The sequence below is a fragment of the Sylvia atricapilla genome, chromosome 22 (assembly GCF_009819655.1).
Source record: "Sylvia atricapilla isolate bSylAtr1 chromosome 22, bSylAtr1.pri, whole genome shotgun sequence".
Taxonomy (NCBI): Eukaryota; Metazoa; Chordata; class Aves; order Passeriformes; family Sylviidae; genus Sylvia; species Sylvia atricapilla.
In genome coordinates, this window is record NC_089161.1 from 4,323,343 (window position 1) to 4,351,194 (window position 27,852).

The 27,852-nt window shown below is 43.9% G+C and overlaps 4 protein-coding genes across 4 annotated transcripts; all 4 read right to left on the reverse strand.

The window, feature by feature from the left end:
• Positions 1 to 2,668: 2,668 nt before the first annotated feature.
• On the reverse strand, positions 2,669 to 6,763 carry LOC136370743 (arylacetamide deacetylase-like 4). Its single transcript, XM_066334310.1, has 4 exons — positions 6,471 to 6,763; positions 4,761 to 4,977; positions 4,506 to 4,569; positions 2,669 to 3,832 (listed from the first exon to the last, which is right to left on the reverse strand). Exons 1-4 carry the CDS (start codon positions 6,633 to 6,635, stop codon positions 3,058 to 3,060), a joined length of 1,221 nt encoding a protein of 406 aa, XP_066190407.1. The 5' UTR covers positions 6,636 to 6,763; the 3' UTR covers positions 2,669 to 3,057.
• Positions 6,764 to 8,241: 1,478 nt separating this feature from the next.
• Positions 8,242 to 12,681, reverse strand: LOC136370632 (arylacetamide deacetylase-like 4). Its single transcript, XM_066334135.1, has 4 exons — positions 12,505 to 12,681; positions 11,276 to 11,492; positions 10,034 to 10,097; positions 8,242 to 9,136 (listed from the first exon to the last, which is right to left on the reverse strand). The coding sequence occupies exons 1-4, from the start codon at positions 12,679 to 12,681 to the stop codon at positions 8,362 to 8,364; spliced, it is 1,233 nt and encodes a 410-aa protein (XP_066190232.1). The 3' UTR covers positions 8,242 to 8,361.
• Positions 12,682 to 13,714: 1,033 nt separating this feature from the next.
• LOC136370624 (arylacetamide deacetylase-like 3) lies at positions 13,715 to 18,529 on the reverse strand. Its single transcript, XM_066334126.1, has 4 exons — positions 18,353 to 18,529; positions 15,979 to 16,195; positions 15,555 to 15,618; positions 13,715 to 14,761 (listed from the first exon to the last, which is right to left on the reverse strand). The coding sequence occupies exons 1-4, from the start codon at positions 18,527 to 18,529 to the stop codon at positions 13,987 to 13,989; spliced, it is 1,233 nt and encodes a 410-aa protein (XP_066190223.1). The 3' UTR covers positions 13,715 to 13,986.
• A 2,270-nt stretch (positions 18,530 to 20,799) lies between these two features.
• LOC136370686 (arylacetamide deacetylase-like 4) lies at positions 20,800 to 25,576 on the reverse strand. The gene is made up of 4 exons (XM_066334212.1): positions 25,394 to 25,576; positions 24,789 to 25,005; positions 21,890 to 21,953; positions 20,800 to 21,574 (listed from the first exon to the last, which is right to left on the reverse strand). The coding sequence occupies exons 1-4, from the start codon at positions 25,574 to 25,576 to the stop codon at positions 20,800 to 20,802; spliced, it is 1,239 nt and encodes a 412-aa protein (XP_066190309.1).
• Between the last annotated feature and the right edge of the window lie 2,276 nt (positions 25,577 to 27,852).

A 27,852-nucleotide genomic window follows, 5' to 3' on the forward strand; every position in this document is an offset into this window, starting at 1 on the left:
TGACACTCTCCTTCCGTGCTTCCTGTGGTGAATATGGATTGTATGAATAACATTTCCACTTTATTAATCCAAAACCTAAAGTACTGACTGGTAAGAAAGTAGCCAAAAGTCACCACAAGATCCATTTCCAGAATTTCAATGCAAGGAGGATCCTGTCTCTAAATCTATATATTGACCAGTGCACCATGTTCCTTTTCATTGAATTAACAATGCCAAAGAACTCCCAAGAATGGGGAAATCTGATTTCTGAGGAATCCAGACCAGCTTGCACTCCAGCTGCAGGGGGGAGGCAGCACAGGTTGTAGCCGTGTCCATTGCAGTTCTCAGCACACTCTGACACTGAATTTTGGCTTCTTGTTTCCTTGTGATGGATGAGAAGTGCTGCGGTGGCAGGCCCTGAAATGAGATGCACATGATGCTGTTGTGCACTCAGTTGGCTTAGTGTGGTTCTGAGTCAGACTGTGTTTTTCCCACTGTTATCACACACCTTTGTCAGTCTCTGTGTTACTTATAATTTAATCCCTGAAAATAAGGGCATTTGCATTTCAAGTGAATTTCCACTTAACTTAAGCAACTGCATCTGTATGTCATGAGATCTGATCAGCCTGATTTCAACACTTGCATCATGGATTTGCAGACACATTTAAGAAGGCTGAAAATGAAAAGCTGATTGCCTTGTGCTGCTTAAGGTTTTCATGCAGCAGTATTGCATATGCAGCCTTCCAGCTGCCTGTCTAGAGAGAATGGTAACAATACTTGGGGGTGGAGAGGCACCTTGGTGCAAGGGAGGTTCTAGCAGATGATGCTTGTGGGAAAAGTATTGTAAAAAATCTGGGCCTTATTTAAGTGCAGTTTGTTTATGTGAATTGGAGGTGTGCTGATTAAAATAATCCTATTTTACAAGCAAGCTGCTATTAGAGCCCAGGAGATGTCCTGAAGACACAATACCCAGCCCCAGGTGGGAGTAACACACTGGTTTTCTTCATGTGCCCTGGTCACCCCCAGGGCACAGACTGGGAAACACCCAGGGAGTCCCAAGCAGTGTGTGCTGGTTGTGTGCCTTGGGAAGGATTCCCCCTGGAATCCAACCTACAGGGGACCTCTGGGGCCTTTGAATGGCCACAGAGCTCCAGTGCCTTCCTTTACACATACAGTTGTTTAAGGATATATAAAATAGGATTTAAGTATTAGTCACAGATCATCACTGCCTGGAATGTTGGCACACGCAGCCCCACATTGGAATTTTCTGTTCCTTCCCTCAACTTTCCCCATTGTGATTCTCCTTAGTGCTTGGTCTGTGAGCTGGGAAGCTGATGAGGCTGTTCTGTATGAGATATTGCTGAGTTTATAAATGTGAGAGATGCACAACACTCAGCATTGCTGAGGCAGCCCAGTAAACACAGCAGCTCTGTCCCAGTGCTCCTTTCTTCATCTACACAAGTGCTTTTTTTGGGAAGAAGTCCATGTTCTTTGTCTCAGCTGGTAAAATCAGCCACTGTAAAATTTTGGATTGGTTCCATAGTGTAAATGAAAGACACTGTATTGCACTTGAAAAATTATCTGTGCTTTTGTTAATTTGGTTAAATACCTTCACCTGCCATGGGAACTAGCAGTTGAAAATGATGAATGAACCATTTCTCCCACGACCCCCCCTATTTGTTCCATTTCTGCTGCAGCAGACTGCAACACAGTCTGGGCATTTGGTTCCAGGAAAAAAAAAATCTAAAGGAAGCAATTTTAGCAGAGTCAGGAGGATCTGCTTGAACAGCTCTAATATTGAACCTAACTGGCATGTTTTGACAAAGTTAAAAGTCTAATGACAAAATTTTGCAGAGCTCTTAAGCAGGGCACAAAATCTATTGAGCAGCTCTGCTAGCAAAGATGCTCATGTTTCTGCAGGCAAATGAGACCAATATCCAGATTATTAAAGATCTTCCAAGTCATAAGTATTAAATTCTGGAAGGATTAGTGAAGTCTCCCTTGCATTATGTTGGTAAGTATTATTGCCTATATTGCTGCACAGTTGTGTGTAACTGGAACAGCAGCCTCAAGTGACTGCCCTAAGTGCCACTTTTAATTGGCCAATATTATATCCAGTGTGAACCCCTCAGTGCAGCCTGTGCTTGGGCATTGCTCTGCCCTGGTTTAAGGAGAGGAAGGGCAGGTCATAAACAGAATGAATTAATACAGGCCAAGAGAAGATGCTTATTCTTCTCCCTCTTATTACTCTTGTGAGCTGAGGCTGGACTCCAGCTGACAGCTATAGCCCTGTACTACCCCCCAGCACAGACCTGCTGCTCCTGCCCCCCTTCCTGACTTCCCCTTCTCTCTCTCCTCATCTTTCCCTCATCCTCTCCTCCAGTCAGTTTCCAATGAGAGCTGTAGTAGAGCATTTGGGTCAATCTTCCACCAGTCCTGCCCATCTTTTTGTGATGCAATCATATTTGTTTGTCCCCCCAGCACTCCCCTCCATGGTTGATGGAACTGTCCTTCAAGTTATGTGGGTGACACATTACCCAGTAGTCCAATGCTAAAACTGGAGTGGAAAGGGGCTCCAGTCCTGCCTATGTGCTGAGAAACATTGGTGATGTTGGCCACAGAACCATTTGTTTGTTGTGCCCACAGTGACAGAGACCACACTTGACACAGCATCATATTTCCTTATTTTCATCATATTTATTATTTTATTGTCAGTGGCTCATAACCCACTAACATCAGCTGGGTTTTATTCTCACACCACACACACCTGCTAACACACAGTTTCTCTTCACACAAATGCACTCTATTTTAAACAACTGGAACAAACCAGGATGTCCATTCAAAGAACTGTTCTTCACTAACAGAGCTAAAGACAATGGCCTGCAGCATGGTACAAGCTTGCATGAGGTTTGCATATTCCATGTTCCAACAAACAGCTGGAATTAGGTTCTGATGAGCTTTGTTTATCATTGTTAATGGCTGCTCCTGATTGTCTACCCATAACCTGATATTAAATATCCTAAAAAGATATTTTCCTAGGCTGAGGTATGAACAGACTCATGGAATCTAAGATGTTTACTACAAGCTTTTTAGGAAGTTAACAACACTGTCCAATCCCTTTTTCCCAGATGGAAATGACACACCACAGTAATCATATAGGCTTATGATTCCATGGAATCCATCTTCAAGGTGGTACCAGGTCACTGGAACCCCGTTGTCCTCCAGCCTCTTCTTGTACAACAAGCCATCGTCCCTCAGCACATCGTACTCACAGGTCAGGATGAAAGATTCTGGCAGCTGGTGAACAACAGAGTCTTCAGCAAGCAGTGGGCACAGGTTGGGCTCACAGAACCTCTTCACTGTCTCATAAACTTCTGCTATAAAATCAGTGGGCCCAAGTGGCTTCACACCTCTGACCTTAAATTCCTCAGGGATGTTGTCTGGACTCACCCACTTCCTATACTTCAGCCTCATGTCTGGAGGAATGTGAGAGCCCTCCAAGACCTCTTGCATGTGCAGTGCATCCCCATTGAGGTACAGCAAAGCAAAGAAAGCAGCACGTTCCCGGAATAACAGAGGGACTCCCCGGTTTTGTTGGTAGGACGGTAAATTGAAGTCCAGTGCCTGGAGGCCTGGGTAGATGAGGATCTGAGCCCGCAGTCTGGGCAGGTCTGACCTGCCTGCCAGGGTCTGGCTCACAGCAGCTGCCAGGTTGCCCCCAGCACTGTCCCCACAGACAGTGACCCGGGCAGGATCCACGGCGTAGTGCTGCAGGTGCTGCAGGAAGTGCTGCGTGGCGCTCAGACAGTCCTCGTAGGCAGCGGGGTATTTGTGCTCAGGGGCCAAACGGTACCTGGGACACGGAGACAAGAGCAAGGAAATGTCAGTTGTAGTAACCAGGAAATGGTCTCGTGTGCTGCTCTTCAGCCCTATCCTTTTGGGGTGCTTTGGCTCTAGGTTAGGATCTTCAGTTCCTCCAAACAGCTGCTGCTCTGTTTGGGATTGCAGATAAGCTGTAAATGGTGAGCTCAGTCACAAGGATTCACTGAAGTAGGATTGTCTCTGATTAATGATCTGAATAAGGAATTGTACACTTCTCAGTGATGGTGAAAACTCCCTCTGTACTCCAGACAAGTTTATTTAATAATTTTGTGCCTCTGCCTCCTATGTGTAAAACGGGAGTATTTCAGCATGATTATTTTCTTTTCCCATAGCTCCCAATTGCTTGGAGCATCTAATTACATGTCCACATGTTCAGAACAAGCAAGATTTTTTTTTTACCTAAGTTTTTAACTGGCTTTTATAGACTTTGTGCCAAATATTTCCATTTGTGTCTTTTAGAAGTATCTCTGGGCATGAACAATTAAGGAGTGCAAAATCTCTGTTATCACTATTTTTCTCTTTATGGACTTGAGAGAATCCCATAGAAGTGCCAAAAAAGAACATCTCCAACACCAGGGCAGCTCTGCTGTTGCCCCACAGCAGCCATAATTTCCCAAGCACAGAACTGGGTAGTGTTCACTTACTGCACAGACACTACTACCGAGTCGCTCTCCCTGGAGAGGTAGCGGCACACCTTTTCATAGGTATCTGCAAAAGAAATATTATTGTTAGTGCTTTGCTATTGCCCTCAGCTTTGAGACAGTCTAAGAAATGTCCATTCCAGAAAGGCTTCAGAGTTCATCCTAAACCCCATGCTGAAACCACACCTTATTTCAGTCTTCTCAAAAGATGAGAATACTCTTTCTACACTACTACAGTTCCCTCAGGAAGTATCTTACCAAGGCTTCCAAACACCCAGCCTCCTCCATGAAAGAAGAGGATGCCTCTCTTTGGTCCACCCGAGGTAGCTTTAGGCTGATAAACCCTCACAGGTACTTTGTCAAACTGCAGATCCTGGATAAAGAGCTTTGGATCCAACCCTAGTTTTCGTCCCTGTCGCACGTATCGGCCAAAAGTGATTTGGCTGCAAAGCCCAGTCTTCTCCAAAATCCTTCCCTGTTAAAGGCAAAAGACATTAAGGCATTTTTAAAAGTCTGGAGTTAGCTAGAGTACAAAAACTCTGCATTGTACTTACATCAAACTTATTTGGGGGACATTTTAAAGAAACACAGAACTCTGATTTGGAAATGAAACATTTTTCTCAAGTTCTCACATCCTGCAGTCTGCACAAAAATTTACTTGCACTACTCAAATCCAAAGTCACATCAGAAATTTTATAAAGATCAGCCAAACTGGTTGTCTTGTACTACATATTTTAATCATCAGCATTGTCCTGCACACATTTGTGGTCATTCTTGTTTCATTTACACTTGATAACAACAACGAAATACAATGAAAAAACAATTTTTCATTGGTGAAACTAATATTCATTAATTAGACTCAGTGAATTGGCAAATCTGAAGTGCCAAGCTGTGTTGTGCAAGTTAGTTACTGCTTTTTATTCACACAACAGATCTACCGAGCAAAGTGAAGTTGCTTCCTTTCCCAATGCTCTTGCAAGCTAGAATATAAATCTGATGTAATAAGTGAACAAACAAGAAGTTGGGAATCAAACAGTTACCATTCACTGGCTGAACAATATCCCTCTTTTTAATGCCCAGTGAGTCTGTCTTCTCACCTGCTAATGGGGTTCAGGATTGCTGGGCAGCTTTGTCAGTAAATTTAATTTAAAGATGATGGAAATGGTTTAAGAAGCTATGTAGAGGAAAACGAAGTCTGTGTGATAGTAGGGGCTTAAGGAGTTTGTGGCTCAAAGAGCGACAAACCAGATGATTTTAAGAAATTCAAAGACAGCAAGTAACAGAGGCAGAGCTGAGGGGGCTCTAATGCCGTTTATGCAACGCCGCCAAAGGGAGTCCAAGGATTAAGTAAAGCAGCCCTAACCGGATTGTGTGCCATAAATGTCAGCCGCGGCAGGAGCAGCTGAAGGGCTGCAGCTTTCCTTGCTCAAGGTGATTTCGCCTAAAGGTGCGGGCAGCTATGAGACAAAACACCAGCCCAGCCCCGAATTCGGGACTGCAATCAGCCGCTCGCAACCTCCGCTAACACGCCCCAGCACGTTCCCGAACCGGGATCGGGGTTTGCCCGCGACATGGGCAGCGCTCCCCGCAGCAGCCGGACCGGGGGTACCCGGGACAGTGTCGGCACCAGGCTGTCCGGGACAGCATCCTCGACCGGGGGGTGCCCGGGACAGCATCCTCGACCGGGGGATGCTCCGGGCAGTGTTTGTGCCAGTGGCGCCCGGGGCAGCGTCCTCGACCGGGGTATATCGCGGACAGTGTCCGGATCGGCGGGTACCCCGGGGCACAACCCGATCGGGGGTGCTCCCCGCATCCCCTCCCCGTGATGCGGCACCGCCAGCATCCCACGGGGACAGCGGCGACACGCAGATCCTGCCCCCGGCTCCCCGCGTTTGTGCAACCGCAGCCCACCCCCGGCAGCCCGCGGCTCTCCCCGAACGCCCCCTCGCCCCCCGCACCGGCACTCACCAGCGCGGCGGTGCCGAGCAGCACGGTGAGCACCAGGCGCAGCTTGGCCGGCTGGTTCACCCCGGGCGGGATGTCGTAGCCGGGCAGGCCGAGCAGCACGGCGGCCGCCGCCAGCGCCGCCAGGGGCAGGAGCAGCAGCAGCAGCAGCGCGGGCAGCAGCGCCATGGCCCGGCCGCGGCCCCGCGGGGCTCCCCCGGCAGCGCTGGGCACAGCCGCGGCCCCGTCACGGGCCGAGTGCGGCCGCTCCGCAAAGCCGGCGCAGGGGTCATGGTGCGGGCGGCCGGGGGGAGCCGCGCGGAGCGGCCGGAGGTGCCGGCCGGGTAATCTCAGTTCAAGGAGGCCCGGCGTGACCTGCGCGCGGTACCGGGGAACGGACGGGCCCGGCGCCGCCTCCCGCCGGCCCGGCGCTGGCACGGCCCCCGCGCCCCCGGCCCGCTCACCGCCGCTGCCCGCCGCTCCGTGCGGGAGGGCAGAGCAAGGGCTGGCCGCCCGCGCTCACTGAGGGGCTGCCCTTGCGCAGGGAGAGCTAAGGGAAGTCAGCATTTGTTTCTGTAAAAAGTTCTGTTCTTCTCAACCCTGGAGGATGAGAAAAGCCCTTTCTCTCCCTCTTCCACTCTTTTTTTTTTTTTTTTTTTTTTTTTTTTTTTTTTTTTTTTTTTTTTTTTTTTTTTTTTCCCTGAGGATTTCCTTAGGACGAGGAGCAGTGGGCCTAAACTAAAACGCAAGTTTCACCTCAACATGCAAAATTACGTTGAGAGTGACAAAGCACTGGGACAGTGCCCACGGAGGGTGTGGAGTTTCCCCCTCTGGAGAATTCCGAGCACATCTGGATGTCACTTGCTCCAGGTGACCCTGTCTTGCCTGGGGATTGCACTGGATGATCTCCAGATATCACTCACTCCCAACCCCAGCAATTCTGTGATTTCCATGTCCTCAGTCTGGCCGTCCTGAGTGTGCTCACTGCTGTTCTTGCTTTCATCAGCAGTGTGTAACAAAGCATCATGTCAGGGAAAACATTGTCTCATCCCGTAAATAAAACTCAAGCCGTGGAGAAAGGACAATTTGACAGATTCTAGCACAGAATCACGGCACAGTTTCTGCAAAAGTTAATTCTGGGAGACACCCTTTGGAAGAACATGAAAACATTTTGCTTCATAATCTCTCTTTAAGCTATACATTTCAATACACACACACCAAGAGCCCAGTTCACTGATCCTTCCTGCCTTTCTAAAACCTGTTATGAGCATTTCCCCTCAACATTATATCCTGTCCACGGTGGGCATAGTGGAGACTTTCCAAAATTAAAAAGGATTTTGTAGAGCTACAACTATTTCAAAATCAGAGCAGCCCTTACGTGCCTCCAGATAGGTGTCCCCCATCAGCTCTGGCCTTACACTGCTATTTTTTCAGTCACGGAATATTTGCTCAATCTCCTTACTAGAATCTTTATTTTTGCCTGTTTGTCCAGAGTTTTCCCTCCAGCTCACCTAGCTTACAATTTTTAGCTAAATTAAGTCATGCTTTGGAGCTTATCAAATGGACATCAAAAATAACTTGGCTGTAGTGAACATTTAATCCAAAATCATTCCACATAGATTATTTGTATAGAAGTAAATAATTTAGTAATTAAAGAAAGGAATCAATCAGATACCAATTTGAAAAAATACACAACACATAGAAAAACTGTAAAGATTGAACTGTCAGGAGTCTCACAAGGAATGTGTTAATTTGAAGATTAACACAAGACCTGTATTAATTTGAAGTTCACAGATATCAGAATTACTATTTTACACATCAAAAGGTGTCACATTCTTGCTGACCTGAACTACCTGAGGTGTGAGAGCCTAAGTAGAGACATTAGTGGGAGAAGCATAATGAGAGAGAGCTCTTTTTACAGGCCTTTTATAAATGCAACAACCCTGTCCAATCCCTTTTTCCCAGATGGAAACGACAAACCAAAATGATCAAACAGGTTTACGATTCCATGGAATCCATCCTTGATGTGGTACCAGGTCACTGGAACCCCGTTGTCCTCCAGCCTCTTCTTGTACAACAAGCCATCGTCCCTCAGCACATCGTACTCACAGGTCAGGATGAAAGTTTCTGGCAGCTGCTGAATAATTGAGTCTTCAGCAAACAGTGGGCACAGCGTGTGCTCACGGATTCTTTTCACTCTCTCAAAAACTTCAGGCTTGAATTCACAAGGCTTGTGTGGTTTGTAGCCTCTGACCTTAAATTCCTCAGGGATGTGGTCTGGACTCACCCACTTTCTATACTTCAGCCACATGTCTGGAGGAATATGAGAGCCCTCCAAGATCTCTTCCAGATTTGATATGTCACCTTGTACATACTGCAAAGAATAGAAAAGTGCACGTTCCCGGAATAACAGAGGGACTCCCCGGTTTTGTTGGTAGGACGGTAAATTGAAGTCCAGTGCCTGGAGGCCGGGGTAGATGAGGATCTGAGCCCGCAGTCTGGGCAGGTCTGACCTGCCTGCCAGGGTCTGGCTCACAGCAGCTGCCAGGTTGCCCCCAGCACTGTCCCCACAGACAGTGACCCGGGCAGGATCCACGGCGTAGTGCTGCAGGTGCTGCAGGAAGTGCTGCGTGGCGCTCAGACAGTCCTCGTAGGCAGCGGGGTATTTGTGCTCAGGGGCCAAACGGTACCTGGGACACAGACAGGGACAGCAAAAGTAACAGAAGGAAATATCTTAAGTGTAAATACAGAATTTCTACAGCATCTTGCTTTTCCCTGTGTTGGAGTAATTTTCCCTCAGGAAAAAAAACAATCAACCCATGAAGGTATTTTTATCTACTGAACAGTATTTGTCCACTGAGTAACCACAGAGAAGTGTTAGCCATAGGATGAGGCTGCAAAGACATAGCATAGTTGGGATATTCTGAGAGCAGCCCTTATCACAAAATAAGTGATATAACTTCGTTTTTCTCTTCTGGTGTAGACTGCATCTGGCTTGTGGATTAAGTAATTTAATCAATCTGCACCTCACCTTTACTTAGGATATTTCATTTTTGGAATTATTTTTTCTTTATTTAAATAACTAGGACTATATTTTTCAGTATTACTAGTACTAGTCACACTAATTAGTAGTATTATTACTAACTAGCATTTGATTCTTACTGTTAGAAAGTGCCTTGAAGTTCACAAGGTAATTATACCTATTACACCTATTTAAATGGATTGCTGAATCATCGCCTTCCAAGTAGTTTTATTAGTAATTTCTAAACACATTGTAATTTTCCTCTGGAAAGCATTCCTTGGTTTTGTGTGGTGCCAGCATAGCTCTGTGTTGGGAGATACATGGACCTTACTGCAGGCTGTTAGCTGATGGAGCAGGGAGAGAAATTAAAACACCCCCATTGAAATTCTGTCTGGACACCCAGAATCCTAGGAAAAACACAGAAAATGCTGAGCTGGAAGGGATCCATGAGGATCGTGGAGCCCAGCTCTTGGAAAGGAACATTGCCACCAGCTGCACATCCCCGCAGTGCTGAGAAGCAGCAAGAGGCAAAAAGGTTTCTCTGGGGCAGTCGGTCGTAACTTACCCCACGGACACCACCAGTGAGTTGCTTTCCTTGGCAATGTACTGGCAGATCCTTTCATGGGAATCTGAAACATATCAAAGGATGTTTGGCTGCCCACAAACAGTCCAGCTCCCCTCTCCCCCTGCCCACTGCCTCTCTTCGCAGCGCTGGGTGGGAAAGCCCAGCTGGATTTCAGCCTTCCTGCACTTGGAAATTATATAACTTTTCTAATTCGCTTTTAATTAATAGTTTTAATTAATCATAACCAGTATATAAATTATAAGCGGTGTGCTAGTCTTAAATCAGTGTACTAGTCTTTTAGGCAGCATGTAGCTAACTTTCTTCACACAGACTGTTATTGTTGACTTGATTGGAAAAACCACTGAAACTTTAAAAAAAAGTTTTGCCAAACTAACCTTGATATGCTTCAAAAAACAAGGCCTGGGAGAGTGTGTGTATTGTTGAAACTGGATACAAGAGGGGCAGAATTTAGGGACTACAAGGACATTTTGTAGAGACCAGAATATAAACGAAGCAGCTAACAAAAGACTCAGTATACGTGCGTCAGAAAGTCCCTACCAGAGGAAAGATACTAAACATTAAAACTAAATACTAAACATTAAAAAGACTAAAGAGAGTAGAATACCAATTTATGAAGGAGAATCAAGTAATTTAGAACCAGTGGGCATTAATTTGTTTGCTTAAAAAGTATATACACACGTGAAAAAGTTTTGTATCATCGTCTGTGTGTAGAGCCCGGAATCGTGTCGGCCACACACACACACACGGGTGGCTTCACCTAAAGCAACGCCTGCTACAAGGACGGTGCCGGGGGTGGTGTGGCAGCGGGCCGGACCGGGGCCGGACCGGGGCTATACCGGGGCCGTACCGGGGCCGGACCGGGGCTATACCGGGGCCGTACCGGGGCCGGACCGGGGCTATACCGGGGCCGGACCGGGGTCAGACCGGGGCCGGACCGGGGCTATACCGGGGCCGGACCGGGGCCGGACCGGGGCTATACCGGGGCCGTACCGGGGCCGGACCGGGGCTATACCGGGGCCGGACCGGGGTCAGACCGGGGCCGGACCGGGGCTATACCGGGGCCGGACCGGGGCCGCACCGGGGCCGGACCGGGGCTATACCGGGGCTATACCGGGGCCGTACCGGGATCAGACCGGAGCCGCACCGGGGTCGGACCGGGGCCGTACTGAGGCCGTCCCGGGGCCGTACTGAGGCCGTCCCGGGGCCGCACCGAGACCGTACCGAGGCTGCAGCAGATCCAGCCGCCGCCGTGGAACAGCAGCACGGCAGCGCGGGGCCGCGCCCGCGGCGCTCGGGGCCGGTACACCCGCACGGGCACCCGCCCGAACCGCGCGTCCTCCTGCTGCACCCCCGGCTCCGGGTCCGGCCTCCGCCAGGAGAACACGAAGCGCTTGACGGCCAGGCTGCTGCACAGCTCCATCTTCTCAAAAATCCTGCCCTGTTGGGAGAGGGAGGACAGCCGCGGTGAGCTGAGGGCAGGCGGCGCGCGCGGGCAGCCCTGAGGGCGAGCGGCGTGAGGGGAACCGCCTGAGGGGAACCGGGAGAACGGCTCCGGGAGAACGGCAACTGGTGAGGGGTGAATGGAGAACGGCAACTGGTGAGGGGCAAAGGGAGAACGGCAACTGGTGAGGGGTGAATGGAGAGGGGCACCGGGAGAACGGCAACTGGTGAGGGAGGGGTAACTGGTGAGGGGCACCGGGAGAAGGGCAACTGGTGTGGGACACTCATTGAAGGGGCACCAGGAGAGGGACAACTGGTGAGGGACAAATGGTGAGGGACAAATGGTGAGGGAGCACCTGGAGAAGGGCAGTTGGCGAGGGGCACTCGTTGAAGGGGCACCTGGTGAGGGAGAAATGGTGAGAAGGCACCTGGAAAAGGGCACTTAATGTGGGACACCCACTGAAGGGGCAGCTGGTGAGGGGCAATTGGTGACAGGGTTCGTAGTGAGTGAAGGGCACTTGGTAAAGGGGCAGATGGTGAGGGAGGCCTTGCCAGTGCTCCCAACTGTCTCTCATCCCTCTAAGGTTTCTGGGGTTTCTGTCTTTTGTCTTCTTAAAAAGCATCCAGTCCCCCATTGCTGGTACTTCCATTGCCCAGCCTTCTGTGTTACTGGAAAGCCCCAAGAGTGGCCTAAAAACATCATGTGTGCTCAGCTAAAGTGGAAATCAAAGCAATCTCGCTTTTTATAAATATTTAATTTTAAATTTAATTAGGGAAGCTCAGCTGATAAAGCTTGGGCTCTTATGGTTGACTTAATCCTTATGTAATAGGGAAAAATCTGACTGAGGTCTAACAGAAATGATTTTCCACAAACTGTCCTCTCAAGTCAGCCCCCAGAAAAGAAAAGCCATCACTTAAGCCTTGATGGAGCTGACAGGATTCTGGTAGTTACACATACAAAATTAGCATCTAACAACGTTTCTGGCAGAAGTCGCAGCAGAGTTACTCACCAGAGTAGATGAAACAATCAAAACAGCAACAATAAATCGAAGTTTTCCAGGATTGCTCACTCCAGGAGGGATGCTGCAATTGGCGTACTCAGTTCGAATTGTTTTTATGATTGCTGATATGAATGAAGCAACAAAAATCACCAGCAGTGTCACTGGCAGTAAATAAAAAAAAGCCATTTTGCATATCCAGAGGTGATGTGTCTTCACACCTATCTGTGATTTAGCTTTTTCGGGTGACAGTAAGGCCTGGAGCAGTCCCAGTTGCAAGAGATCTCTCAGGTGTTGCTCACTTTAAAGTCCTTGGAAATGTTGTGCAATGTGCCAGCAGTTATCACATTGAGAAGAGTCAATGTGTTTAATTTCCTGTTTATCTTTATGATAATTGTGGGATTGATAAAGGGGCTGGTATTGAATATGGAATTATTGGATTGTCATTCTTGGATTATAACAGTGAGTACTCAGAGACTGAAGTTGAGTCCTTAATGAAGTTCTACTCTGTGACGGAGGGCCAGCAAATGTGAAGGTTAAATCATCCCTTGCAACTGATCTTCAGTCATGACATTAGCTTCCTGCATTGTGGTCGTGCTTTACGTAGTTTGGAATACATGCCTTTAACAAGGACATTTAGAAAAGAAAACGGAAACAAGGGAGAGGTGGGGGCAAAAGGTAAGTAACATGCTCCTCAAAAGTAAAAGCATCAGTCCTATTTTGTTGTTAGATTATTTGGGGCTTGAAGCAACCTGGGCTAGACCAGGTGCCGCTGCCCATGGCAGGGCACTGGAATGAGATGAGCTTTAATGTTCCTTCCAACCCAAAACATTCTGTGATTCTAGGACTCGATTCAAGCACAAGAACAAGTTTTTCAGTGTCCCCGAATGTTTGATAAACATAAGAGAAAACACTTAAAGCATTTTCCCCTTGTAATTTAAACAAAACTGTCAATAGAGTATTTCTGTTGGGAACAGTTGCAGTTCTAGAAGTCAAGTTAACTAATGTGACTTCATTTTTTGAGAATAAAACTCTGGTTACCTTGCCAACATACATCTTCGAACTGGGAATCTTAAACTCAGGTACTACATGTAGCAGAAAGTACAGGCTGTGCATTTTAGCACTAGTGTCAGTGTCTTTCTTCTTTGCCAAAACACACACTTTTGGAAGAGTGAAATTGTCGACTGTAATTGAATAAAACAGGTCAGACCAGATGTTGGCTTTAAATTTTACTGCATCTTTTATATGTACTGAGAGAGCAGCACTTGTACTGGACAAGTGTCTAGTCCAAACAGATGATTAAAATAGGCAGACTGGGCATGGACTACTTCAAACAGCATTAAAAGAAACTATCCTTGAAATGTCTTTCAGGGTGATCACACTGGCATAATTGCTTGTTAACAAATTGTTATATATGAACTTCTTGTATGGTATTTAGAAACATAAAAGACCACAGAAATTTGGCAGCTCTTACAGAAAAAAAGAAAAATGTTGCTATAAGCTTCTTAGAAAATCCACAATATTATCAAGGCCCCTTTTTCCCGGTGGAAATGACAACCAGACACTATTAAATGGGTTTATGATTCCATGGAATCCATCCTTGATGTGGTACCAGGTCACTGGAACCCCGTTGTCCTCCAGCCTCTTCTTGTACAACAAGCCATCGTCCCTCAGCACATCGTACTCACAGGTCAGGATGAAAGTTTCTGGCAGCTGCTGAATAATGGAGTCTTCAGCCAGCAGCGGGCACAGGGTGGGCTCACAGAACCTCTTCACTGTCTCAAAAACTTCAGTTGTACAGTCAAGTAGCACTCGTGGTTTGTAGCCTCTGACCTTAAATTCCTCAGGGATGTTGTCTGGACTCACCCACTTTCTGTACTTTAATTTAATATCTGCAGGAATGTGGGAACCTTCCAAGACCTCTTCCAGTTTTATTGCATTTCCATTTAGATACTGCAACATATAGAAAGCAGCACGTTCCCGGAATAAGAGAGGGACTCCCCGGTTTTGTTGGTAGGATGGTAAATTGAAGTCCAGTGCCTGGAGGCCTGGGTAGATGAGGATCTGAGCCCGCAGTCTGGGCAGGTCTGACCTGCCTGCCAGGGTCTGGCTCACAGCAGCTGCCAGGTTGCCCCCAGCACTGTCCCCACAGACAGTGACCCGGGCAGGATCCACGGCGTAGTGCTGCAGGTGCTGCAGGAAGTGCTGCGTGGCGCTCAGACAGTCCTCGTAGGCAGCGGGGTATTTGTGCTCAGGGGCCAAACGGTACCTGGGACATGGAGACAACAGGAGGGGAAAGAAATATGAGTTTTAAATGTATTGCTGAAGTCCTGGTTCCTGCAAGCAGGAACACTCTGATTTCTGCTGAATTTTCATTGTCTCCATAGGATTACCATCAATAAGATGTAGGTGGTGCAGATTATTTTGTTATGATATCATCTGTTTATGATCTCTTAGTTTAACAACACACAAGTACTCAGCTGCCAACTATATGTAGGTTTTATCAACAATCACTTAGTTACTTTCTGCTTCAGTTGTTCATTGGTTGGACACAAATGTCAATGCTTCTGGTTTATATCTTTGTTACGTAAAGTTATTCTACATATCCTTGTAATCTGAACCATTATGCCAGTATTTTGATAGTGTATTAGGTTGTCATTCAAACTGCTTCTCTAAGCATCAAGTAGGCTTTTCTTGAATAAGTGTTAAGGAGATCATATAGTTTACTTTCTTACTGCTTATCTGCTTGCTTAGACAAGCAAGATTGTTTTTCACAGTTAACAATTAGTTTTGAGTTTAGAATTTGAAAATATTGATTCAAAACTTCATTTTCCAGCTAGATAACCAAATGTGTAGTTTGTGATGTAATCAGACAGTGAAAACAGCCCAAGTGAGTCTTCAGTGTCTCCAAGCAGCAGTAGAATGAAGTTGTAAATCCCATACTTGAGAAGTCCCACAGAGACATTTCTCTGAGGAAGATTGTTGCTGTGACTGGGGGAACAGGAGGTGATATTTACACTATAGGAAATTATCTCTCAAAATCAGCATGAGCAAAGACTCACCCCACAGATACAACCACAGATTCACTTTCTCTGGCAATAAAGCGGCACAGCTCTTCATGGGTGTCTGAAAGAGATTTGGTAGGGTTTGGATTTAGGTTGGGGTGAATTTTTTCTCCAGAGTTGTTATCTGTTGGAGAAATCAAAGAATTGCAAGAATGCTCTCTGCTTTTCTCTGCTGCTTCCTACAAAGCTCCTCAGTTCTTTTGTACCTCCTCACCTTTCTATTTCAGCATTTTTTCCTCTTAGACCAGAGTCCTCTAAGAAAAATCATGTGACCCACAGCAGATGCCTTCTTTTGGCAGCAAGAATTATGAGATTGAACCTGTGGTTATACTCAAAGTTTGCAACTGCTATAAATCAAGAAACAAGCAACTTTATTAAATATGTATTTCTTTAACTAAACTATTTCTGTTACATATCTTACCAAGACTTCCAAATACCCATCCTCCTCCATGGAAAAACACAACTCCTCTCCTTTGGCTGGCAGATGGAGTCTTGGGCTGGTAAATCCTTACAGGCACTTTCTCAAAGCACAGGTCCTTGATGAAGAGCTTTGGGTCTGCCCCCAGAGTCTTTCTTCCTTGCATGTACCTCACAAAGCTCACCTGAGTGCAGATGCCAATGTTTTCCAAAATCTTTCCCTGTTCAAAGGCAAAGAAAACAGAGAACTCACTCGAGAGATCCTGTGTTTTCCAAAGGAAAGGAGCTGTGTGAGCAGTAAACTCACGGTGCCTAAGTCATGTATTTTTAGGGAAATAATGTAAACAAAGGGAGTAGTTGTACAGGAGACAATGAACAAGTAACAGCAGCATCAGGAGAGGTAATGAGAGTTACATGGTCCAAAGAACAGAACCCCACACAATGCAACATTAACAGACTGGTGAAATAGATCCCTCTGCTTCCTCAGCGGGTCCTTTACCTAACACTGAAAGCAAGTTTGGTTTTACTGGTTATTCTGTCCTTCCCCCCCAGAAGATGTGAAAACATAGCTAAAGATGATCATTCTGGTGCTGATTTTCATGGTACAGACACTTGCCCAAAGTAGAGTTGACTAAGTTAAGAATATGTTTGATAATTGCTTTTTGATCCATCTCCTAAGTCTCACTGATGTGTGCCATGCACTGACAAGAAGATCCTGACATATTTAGTAGGAACTAAATATGCTCATTCTCTGTTCATTCTCTGTGCCACAGGGATATTCATGGCAGGCACCAGAAAGTGAATCCAAATCAGAGCTAGTGCTCCAACATAACTTTGCATAAATAAAATAAAAGGCATAGCCTCTGTTTTGAAATGCATTGTTCAGCCATGCCAATCAGTACGTCAATCCTTAGGAATATTTGGATCAAGTTCATAATACTCAGGATTCTGTTATGAATATTTCTTATTAGACAGCCACATTTGCATGGATTGTCAGTAGTGTCATGACTCTCAATATATTTATCTACAAAAGGCCTTTTCTTCAGTGATTCCAGCTATTTATAATATTCATCATGTCTGATCTTGAGGGAGGATTTCTTGAAGAAGCTAAGACATTTTGCAATATACTGATTTTAATTTTTTTTTTTTCGGAAACTAGTCTTAGTGTCTCCAGTTGTATACAAACATGATAAAATTATTTATTCTTTTGTATTTGCTATTTTCCAAGCAGGAATGGAACAATACTGAGAATATTTTAACTTTTACATTCAGCTTGTTTGTTTTCTTTCACCCTATATTGTTTACATTGCAGCATACAATGCTGGTTTATGGTGGGCAGTGGATTGATGATTAGGAGAACTGGCTTTTCCAGCTGCTTAGGTGATGTAATCTCTTTCTAATTACAACTTCTGTGCAGCCAATGCATGAGAATATATATCTAGAATTCTTTACTATGGTTTACCACAATCTAGAATATTTATGACAGAGAATTGTTTTCTCTTTGTTTTTCTTTTTAAATTTTAAATAGCCTGTATCTCTGCAGATATTCCATTAAATTAATTTTGTGAAATAAGCACAACCTCTATTATTTCCTATCTAATGCCATGTCTCATCAGAGCATCTCTACTCTTGTCATTACACAGAAATAGCTGTGATTCAGGGAGCTCCTCTGTCAGCAGAGCTCACCAGATGTTGAGTGAGCAGTGTTGCTGCTCTTGAAGACTAACTACCTTTCCACGCTTTTAGAAGCTGCTTCACCTGGAGAAGCTGGGCTGGCCAGAGCCCCTCATTCCCATCAGCCAATCCTGCTTGGTTGCTGCAGGAGTTACATAAATGTGCTTTGGGTGGAAGAATTCCTTCAGCTCCTCTTGGGCAACGTTACCTAATTTGTCACTTGCATGACAGAAACTCTCCCTTCCCAAGGCCAATTCTGAAATGTCCAGCTTCTCACTTTATGTTCAAAATAAATACAGAATTCTCATCCCCGTGCCCAAGCAAAGCTTGAAAGCATGGCCCAGAGACATCTGGTATAGTCTGAACAAAGAATGGAAATATAAATGATCCAACATGGAAAAACATTATAAATCAAACCATTGCTAGGTCAGCTCGAGTCAGGGTGGAAGCACAGTCACACACTTGTGTTAAGGCAGCAGTTATGTACTGCCCAAGACAGAGCTGGGCAGGACTGGATTAGAGCAGTGCAGTGTCAGAAGTCTGGCAAAAGTTCCTTTTGCAACACTCAGATCAATAAAACTTGCAGCATGACAGCAATGCCCTGGTCTCCTCTCTGGAACATAATTCCATGCAGGCTTCTACCATGGTAGTAAGTTTAAAATCTACACTCTTCTTCCCCCCAAAATCACACCAGGTTCACTTACCACCACAGCTGTGCATAGTAAAATTATATGAATGATTCGGAGCTTCGCAGGCTGATTCACTCCAGGAGGAATTTCTGAGTTGGTAAAATCAAAATTAACTGCCCCTATGACCAAAAATATAATTCCAGCAAGAAAACCAGCTAAGAATAACACCAGCACTGTGAGTACAGCTGCCATTATGCTGAACTGCAGTGATCTGACATGTCTTTGATTTGACTTTCCAATATATATTTGTCTTGTTACTTCCTCATTCTTTGTTAATCTTCCTGTTCTTTGCTCCAGTAAAAACCTCTCTTCTCCCTTTTACAAATACATTAGCAGGTATCTTTCCCTCTCCCACTTTCTTTCCCCGCCCCATTCCTGTTTTTTCACCAAAGATAAGTTGGTCAAAGTCCTTGATTTGTTAGCAGGACTATGTCTGTGGCATTTTACAATTTTTGCAAGAAACCAGTGCTTAGCTGGGAGAAGAGTGTTATGAATGAACTGCATTAGTATTAAATTAGTTGGAGGTGGAAAATGGACAAAGGGCATTTGTGTGCTTTGAGTTTGTGGCACTATAAAACACCCATTGAAGAGTTTCCTCAGGAGTGGGAACCTGCATGTCACTGAGAAGGGTCAAAGGGATTGTCACCAGTGCTCTTTGGAAAGGTGCATGCACTTTGAAAATTCCATCATTACCCAAATCTCAGTTATTTTTAGTATTTGTGTTTTCTTCTAACAGAAGAACATGCTTTTAAAAAGCCACAGGAGGCTGACTTTAGATTCATGACCTTGTTGCAGGTAACTTTCAGTAACTCTGCATGCAACAAAAGTGGCTGTGGCTGAGAATGACTTAAGATAACAAGTGATTAAAAAGTTTCAAATCAAACTGCTTTATCTTGTTCTTGCTGAGAAGTAGGATTGTGCTAATGTAGAGAAGGTGTACTTTAAATGATGAAAATTAATTCATTGTGAATCTAAGTCTGCAACTCTTCAAACAACTAGGATGTCAGAAGATTTAAATTGCAAATTCATGGAGAAAGAAAGGAGGTAAAAATCTAACTATTAGGCAGCAATGTGGGGAGGTTGGGGTTTTTTGTTTGTTTGGGAGTGGTTTTTTTAGTGGGGTTTTTGGGGGGGTTTTGGTGGGGATTTTTTTGTAGTTGTTGTGGAGTCAAATTATAAGTGATGGAGGGGAAAGTACCATGTCATTTTAGTTATAAAACTTTATAGAAAATTAATTTCATATTGTTTCTCTAGTGAGAAGCTGAGTGTTTTTAATAGGACACATGGTCATCATAAAATATTCTGAAGTAGAAGGAAATCTTGTTTCAAAACTCAGCAAAAGCCCAGATTTGAAAAAAAAAAATAGTCCATCCAGCAGTTTGTGGACTGTCAGTTTGTGTTGTGTTTTCAGAGTTATGTGGTCATATCCAGTTGTCTGGTAGGTTAATCACTGACCACAGCACAGATGTGACCAGGTAGAAGTAGCAGGATTGTGGTCTCTGCCTGCCTGTGTTGTTCTTTTCACCAGGGGTGGGGTTCAGTTGGGTTTATAAGTCAGTGTGTGTTTAGCAAATGTAACTCTCACTCTTTTAACAGAAATATTTGCAGTGTTAGTTTTTATTTTTTGTTGTTGAAAGCATCACAGAATCAGCATAGCATTACAGTGATAGTATAGATAAAATTGTGCTTCTCTGCCTTCTTTACATGATTTTTGAGAACTTTTTCAACACAGCAGAACAGGTAGCCTTGAGCATAAGATAATCTTGAAAGAAAGAAAGGGTAATGGAAAAGTCTCACCTCTGGACTTCTCTGACATCCACACACTCACTGAAGTTCAGGGATTCCAGTTGGAGAATGAAGTTCCAAAATGAAACATCATTTCTCAGATCCCAAACAAAATCACACCCACACTAGTCCCACTAGCTCCAGACAGGAGCCTTCCTTTTGATTTCCTTATTTCTGGAGCAGCGCAGTCTTTGTACAGACTAACCCTGGAAACTAAATTCTTGGCTGCAATCTCAGGGTCTGCTCTAAGACTTCATAGAAGGTGAGTTCTCCATCTGATGCCATCAATACTTCCTGTCTGTCACAAGGGCCAAAGCAGACTTCAGTTGTTGTCTTCGGCATTTCCGCGGTGTTGAAGAATCTTCGGGGAGATTCTTGTCTCATGCCTTCAGTGTGTGCCAGCAATGCAGAGATACTGAAATTGCTATTGTTTAAATGAAACAGGGTATGCTAAGTGCCTTGTCAGTCTTATGGGTGTGTTTTTACAAGAATATTTTCTAGAATGGTGGCACTTCAAATAATCTTAACATTTGATTGAGCCACTACAGAAGCAGAAGTCAGAAACTCCAAAATGCAGTCAAAATCCAAACCACAAATCAAGTATAACCACAAACCTTGCCAAGTATAAATTCATCAAAGATAATGCATAACTTACATCTTTCCTCTGAAAAATGCTTCTATAAACTGTTTATATAATTCACCATACTGTCCATTATCATATTTCCAGATAAAAAGGAAAAAATCCCGTAGCCAAAAAAGGCTAAAATTCCATGGAAGCCATTCTTGGAATGATACCAGGTCACTTGAACACCATTGTCCTCTAGTCTTTTCTTGTATAACAGACCATCATCCCTCAACACATCAAACTCACAGGTCACAATGTAAGACTCAGGGAGCTGACAAATAATGGAATCTTCAGCTAAAAGTGGGGAAAATGGTAGTGATAAGATTTCTTTGACAGCTTCATGGACTTCAGGTTTATATGGTGAGGGTTTTGGTGGTACGTAACCTCTAATCTTAAATTCATCAGGAATAAGGTCAGCACTTATCCATTTTTTATACCGGTGTCTCATACTCTCAGGAACATGACAGTTTTGTAGAACATCTTTCCAAACTGTGGGTTTTCTGTTAAGGTATCGAAAACACAAGTAGATGATCATCCTCTGGGTCAACATGGGGACAAAAGCATTCTGCTGGTAGGAGGGCAAGTGGAAATCCAGCCCCTGCAGTCCTGGGTAAAGTAGGGCCTGAGCACGTACTTTTGGCAAATCTCTATCGTTCAGCAGTATTTGGCAAATAGCTGTAGCAAAATTAGCTCCACAGCTGTCACCGCTAAGGATGATGAGACCAGGATCCACATAATACTGTTCTAAATTCCTCATGAAGTATAAGGTGGCATTGAGACAGTCAAGATATTGCCCTGGGTAGGGATGTTCAGGAGCCAGACGGTACCTGAAATGTCAGAGACTGTGGTTATTGGCAGTGGAGTTACATACATTCAGTTTGTGTTGTTTGCACTTGCTGTGGTCATTATGCAGACTTTTTGTTCTTAATTTTAAAGATCATATTTGGGTTTAACTAGTGTAGATTGGGAGGCCAAACTAATGATGCTGTAGCAGTTTTAGAATACTTCGCCTATAAATGAAAGGTTTAAGTGAAAAATAGGGATGTGATCTAAAACAGTAAATATTTTCAGCATATTTTTCAGAAGAGTTTCAACTGAGAGCTGTATTTCCATAAATACTTCTATGGCAAAATAGCACTTACCCAACAGACACAACCACTGAGTTGCATTTTTTGGCCATATAGCGGCATATTCTTTCAAAGGCTCCTGGAGAGAAAGTTTATCAGAAATGTTGATTTGAAAATCAAATATCCTTTTGAAATGAAAATATAGATCCCTAAACATATGCTATGTGGGAGGCACTGCAACACGAGACTGATAAGGAACTCCTGCTATGGAATGTGTCTTTACACATTAACATTTTCTGTTGGCCAGTGACTCTTGGAGCATCACACAAGCATGTAAGGACTGTGATACTGGGAAACTCAGACATCTGTCTGGGATGATCTCACATCTCACTTGGTGGTCAACAAACATGTCTAAGGAGAATGTAAACTGAGGACAAAGGAGCATACAGGAATTTGAGGCTCAGGGTGCTCCTTTAAGACAGAAGCTGTCTTTGTACCTAATGCCCTTAATTGGCAATTTTTCTGTGAGTTAACCAAACCACTTCTTAAGCCGATGATTTTAACCTTTAACCATGATTTTAACAGCTTTGTGCAAGGAGGAGTTCTCTTGCTTGCTTATGAAGGTGTGAAGAGCTAGTTCTGGTTGCTTCTTTCATACCTGGCATTCAGTGCTTCCACCTGGAGACATTGACTCTTGTACTGTAAGAAATCATGGATAAATCCTTCCCTGTTTAACTTCTCTTGCTTCTCATGATTTTGTAGTCACTTAGTGTATCTGTCTTTATGCATCTTTTTCAGCCTAAAGAGTCATAGTTCATTCACATATTCTCTGCACAGAAGCACTTTTCCCACCTAGGCAGCCTCTCCAAGTGTTTCCATTACTGCTTTATCTTTTTTTGAGGAGAGGGAAACAGAACTATAAGCACTATACTATATTAGATACACCATGGATTTATTGTAGTGGCATAAAAAAGTTTCTTGTTTAGTCTTTCCTTTCCTACTAATAATTGCTAGCATTTTATTTGCTTTTTGACTGCTACTGTGTACTATGTCAACATCTTCAGGCAACTTCCTGCCACAATCCCAAAACCTTCTTCCTGCAAGATCTTCCTGCTCCTGCTTGGAGTCCATTGCTTCATTTATAAGGTCAGAATGCTCTGTTCATCTGTTTGACTTCTCTACATGCCATTTCACCTGTCATTTTATTGCCTGATCCTCTGCTGTCATAAAGACATTCTGTAGTTTTTCAGCCATCCATTTGTGATCCTCAGAGGACTTAATACCACATCACCTTGCACCATCTTTTCTGTGTTTGAATAAATTGAGAAGCACTGCTCCCAGTACAGATGTCCTTAAGGGAATCTCACAGGAGCTTCCCATAACCCATCTTTTTTCTGTCTTTCAATCAGCTGTAATCCAAATGAATTCCCTCTTTTGTCATGGGTGTGTAGCCACTTTAGGAGACTTCTGGAAATCAAAGTGGGGTTTAACAACTCAATCTCCTTTATTCATGTATTTGCTGATTTAAAAAACTTAAATTGGTCAAACTGATAAAGAGTGGGCTTAGATTAGATATTAGGAAGAAATTCTTCCCTGTGAGGGTTGTGAGGCCCTGGCACAGAATGCCCAGAGCAGCTGTGGCTGCCCCATCCCTGGAAATGTCCAAGGCCAGGTTGGACAGGGCTTGGAGCAGCCTGGGATAGTAGAAGGTGTCCCTGCCCGTGGCGGGGACTTGGATTGAGAATGAGACTTAAGGTCCCCTCCACCCAAACTATTCAATGATTCTAGGATTTGTGAAGTATGACATCTATTTGAGGAATAAGTCATAATTATCTGTCCACTGATTCTCTTCAGTGTAGCATCTGCTTATTTGCTGGTTGCAGACTTCAGGCTTCCTAGGCTGGAAATTCCCAAAGGCCTTCTGAAAGCTTGTCATCATGTTGATTGTTATCCTGTTATCAAACACCAAAAGGAATTGAAGCCAAAGGTCAGGTCCCACTCTCTGTCTACAGGTATGGCTGTTACATCAGGCCATGCCATGTGAACAGGGACTCAGTGTGCAACTTGAGGTGTGTTTTTTTCTTCCAGTGACAGGAATTCACCTGTCACTTAGATCACAGAGTCCCTGCCATCCCTGGAGTCCTCACTGCCAGCCAGACTAGCTCTAGATGTAAGCCTGACACTCCACCCAGACTCCTGAGTACAGCAGGGTGGGTTATCTGTGCCCCAGTGCAGAGGGGAACACACGGCACAAGAGTTATGTTGTGATCCGTGCATGGGGCTGAAGGATGCCAGGAAACTCAAATATGCCCAGTATAGTGCAGACCTACCCTTTGAAGCAATAAAGGTTTCAAACCCATCAAATTGCACTGCCTGACCCCTGTTTCGAAGTCCAGATTTTCATGTTAGGGGTCTTGGCTTGCAGAGAAAGCACTCAGAGCCTTGGCTGCTCAGAAGGAGATCTGGAGCACTCAAGAAGCTGAATTCTCAGCTGCTGAGACAAGGGTTGTCTCCCTTTCTGGAAAAGAAATCAAGTATCCTGTGCCGTGTTGCCACAAGAATCAAACTTCCCCAAATTGCTCCTTCATTATTTTTATTTTCCTTCATTTGTAGTCCTTGTTTGCATGAATGACAATTTATTTACTGATTTTTTTTTGTAATGTATTTAAATTCTTCCTTGGACCCATATTATATCTTTTATGTAAGATAGGGTAGTCTTAGTAGAGCAGCATCCCTCACTGAGAGCTGAGAGCAGGGTGAGGGATTTCTGGATCACAGGTCTCTTGCCCAAAGGAAGCAGAGATGTGACTCCCTTTAATACGAGACTATTCATTCCACAAATACTTTCCAGTTTGAGCTGAGCAGAGGCTGATGACACTGAGAAGGACAGGGTAGACATTGACTGACACATGCCTGAAGGCAAAAATATAAAATTTGGGTTTGACCTGAAAAATAAAACTTGCCCATTTCTTACTAATGCTCCCAAATGTGCCAGCGCCTCCATGAAAATACAGAATTCCTCTTCTTTTGCCAGTGGGTGGGCTTTTGGGCTGATAAATCCTCAAGGGTACCTCATCTACTGTGAGATCTTTGATAAGCAGTTTGGAATCTCTCCATGGGGGTATCCCATCGAGCGTTAATCGCAGTATGGTTAAATCATTGCAGATCCCCAGCTTCTCCAAAATCTTTCCCTGTTGAAAAGAAAGAATTTGGAAGAAGAGGACTAATGTTGGCTTGTTCCTGAACAGACAGCATTATTCTATGTACAATGCAGCTGTATGCAGTTCAATATGTACAGGATACATCTAGATATTTGTTTTAAATTTTCATGTAAAAGTTTCCCAGCATAAAAGTGACTGCAGTTTGACTGAAAAATCCAAAGAAGCTTTTAAGATTAGTCATACTAATTTTATGAGTTAATTTAACATGTTTTGGGTTCATATATCAATGCTTACAGGCTTCAGGAGCGTTAATTGCTTTTTCTTTTTTTTTTTTTTTCCCCTTGAGCCATTTTCCTTCAGCTCCCAAATATCCTACCTAAGCAAAAGTGAAACCCCCAGGTTAAGAAATTTGACTTACCGCGACCATGGTTGTAATCATCACGGAGTGGAAAAAACGAAGCTTTAGAGGTTGTTCAATTCCAGGTGGCAGTTCTGAGTTGAAAAAATCATATAATGCAACCCCCAAAAACAGTGCTGGTATTAAAATAGGAGAAATAAAAAAGATTCCTATGATTGCTAAAGTTGTATAAACAGATGCCATTTCACTTCAAGGGGAGTGAATGCTATAAAACCAATGCTGGGTTAAGCCTTGTTTTGAAGTCCATCTAAGGTGTATTCACGGGAGACTAAGTGCTCAGTTCATATGCAGAAATTAAATGTTTAATAATGTTGCAATGCAATGTAATGCAATTTTCTCCACCCTTCTTTTGCTAATGATACTATTGGCAACACTCATATGCTTGCTTTGTCCCCTTTACAGCAGGTGGGATTCAAACAGTATGGAAGTGATTAATACTACAAGCTATTCACAAGTAAGGAGAAATTATTATTCAGAGGGGCCCTGATTTGAAGATGGTCATTTTGGTTTGTAGTGGATTCATTTCAGATGGGCATTCCTGTTACAGTGTTAAAATTTAGTGATGTGTGGCTACTTGCATTTGTCATCAAAGCATATTTACACTTCTCTGAGAAGAAAAATACTCAAATCCACAATTTTTTATAAACTCGGTCTCATAGGGGAATGCACTGACACATTCATGCTTTAATTTTTGTTTAAATAAGAGTACATTTGCTCAGTGTTTAAAATCAGTGCAAGCTTAACATACACAAAGTCTCTCCAGACACTTGAGGGTATGTTTGTAGATTGAAGCCACTGTTGTTTCTGGTAAAAGCTTTTTAGTAATTAACCCTCAGAGGTTCATATTCACTGTAATTCTTGTTTGCAGTTCAGTGTAGAGGCATTATGAATACATGTGTTTTGGTGAGGGATTGGTGACAATTGGTGGCAGTTGTTTGGTGAAGTAATTTTTCTGATTTGTGTTCTTCTTACTAGAATTCCATTTTCTACAGTATTTAAAATGTACAGCTCCTGAACATTTTGTACCTTGGCTTTTAAATTGGAATTCCTGTCTGAAAACCGAATTAGTCTTTAGCTTCATTAGCGCAGTATTTAAATCAAGGCAACACCATCAGCTGATTTGCACAACATTGGCTTGTGAAGGTAAGGATGTGTGGGATGAGAACGTCATAGATTTGTGCCAAGGTTTGTGAAATAGGGAGATCATTAGGGCCCTTTCTGTGCTGAGATTGGCTGATTTGGAGCCTTTCCCTTCCACAGGGCACAAATTTCGGATATAAGTAGTTAAAATGTTAGACTGTAGAGAATTGAAGGCAAACCCAGATGGCCATGGCCAGTGCTCAGCTTGTCCTAAGCTTATCAGATGTTCTCCACGGGGCTCTGCAGCACAGCTGGGGCAGCCTAGTGGTGCTTGTGGTTATTAGTTCTGGAAATGTCTCCCTGTAGTGTGATACTATAGTACAGCCTGTGGGGATTTGGCTTTTGGGGTTTTGCCATATATTCCTATAAGAACAGCCCGGTTTTCCTAAGTGCTTCTTTCTGATGTCTGTGCCATCAGTCAAAATGTCCTGAAATAAACTTCCACATGGATATCAGTTCTGAATGTTTGATTTCAGCATTCTTGACGATTTCTTATATTTGAATCCTCAGAGGAGGCAATTTCTATGCTTTCTAAAGAGCCTTTAATCAAGAATAAAAAATTCCTAAAGGTACTTAGTACTTCAGTGGCAGTAAATTAAACTTTTGAAGGTAACCAAAGGCTAATAAACACCTGCTACTTGTATGGTCAGATTATGAAAGCCTTATACCAAAGAGCACATGTCTATCTGCTGTTAACTCTATGAGTTCTTGCTGACAACCGTTTGACACAAGACTTCTATTCAGTCAGTCTCTAATTAATCAGCTTTTATCAAAACCAAAACATCTCACACATGCCACCTCTGTTTTGAAACCTTGATGGACCTGATAGAGTGGAAGGAAAGTTAATTTACTGTCTTTTTATTTAAAAATAAATTTACAAAAGGACAGTTTGGGGGTTTTGTTCATTTGCTTTTTGCTGTTATGCCCTGGCAGTTGTCTTTTAAAAGAATCTGTTGTACAGTCATGACAATCCAAACAAAAATCTTTCAGTTCTCCATTACAGTCTTTCTGTTCTTACAGAAATGTTGGTGAATTAATGTTACAAAATAATATCCTAATGTTTTAATCTCTTAATATGTTACTCTTAGAGTATACTCAGCATGTGGACTTTGAGCATGTTCTACCTCTGTGCTGTTTGCATCTCAGTCCTCCTTGTCCTCTTAATACAGTGTCCATATTTTTCCAGAATCAAGCCAATCCCATGGTCTGAGAGCTGCTTGGTCATTCTGGGGATGCTTATCTTGGCAACTGTCTGATGATGCTTGGTGTCTTATATTCCATATATTTCAGCTATTTCCAGTCTGGCCAGCCATTCCTGT

Coding starts and splice junctions, on each gene's coding strand:
- LOC136370686 (XM_066334212.1), bottom strand. CDS start 25,576: ATGGCATCTGTTTATACAACTTTAGCAATCATAGGAATCTTTTTTATT. Junction 25,006..25,393: donor TGATTACAACCATGGTCGCG/GTAAGTCAAATT, acceptor TCTTTTCAACAG/GGAAAGATTTTGGAGAAGCT. Junction 21,575..21,889: donor TCAGTGGTTGTGTCTGTTGG/GTAAGTGCTATT, acceptor CTGACATTTCAG/GTACCGTCTGGCTCCTGAAC.
- LOC136370624 (XM_066334126.1), bottom strand. CDS start 18,529: ATGGCAGCTGTACTCACAGTGCTGGTGTTATTCTTAGCTGGTTTTCTT. Junction 16,196..18,352: donor TACTATGCACAGCTGTGGTG/GTAAGTGAACCT, acceptor GCCTTTGAACAG/GGAAAGATTTTGGAAAACAT. Junction 15,619..15,978: donor ATGGGTATTTGGAAGTCTTG/GTAAGATATGTA, acceptor AATCTCTTTCAG/ACACCCATGAAGAGCTGTGC.
- LOC136370632 (XM_066334135.1), bottom strand. CDS start 12,681: ATGGCTTTTTTTTATTTACTGCCAGTGACACTGCTGGTGATTTTTGTT. Junction 10,098..11,275: donor CTGGATCTGCTGCAGCCTCG/GTACGGTCTCGG, acceptor GATATGTTTCAG/ATTCCCATGAAAGGATCTGC. Junction 9,137..10,033: donor TCACTGGTGGTGTCCGTGGG/GTAAGTTACGAC, acceptor TCTGTGTCCCAG/GTACCGTTTGGCCCCTGAGC.
- LOC136370743 (XM_066334310.1), bottom strand. CDS start 6,635: ATGGCGCTGCTGCCCGCGCTGCTGCTGCTGCTGCTCCTGCCCCTGGCG. Junction 4,978..6,470: donor TGCTCGGCACCGCCGCGCTG/GTGAGTGCCGGT, acceptor TGCCTTTAACAG/GGAAGGATTTTGGAGAAGAC. Junction 4,570..4,760: donor CTGGGTGTTTGGAAGCCTTG/GTAAGATACTTC, acceptor TTTCTTTTGCAG/ATACCTATGAAAAGGTGTGC.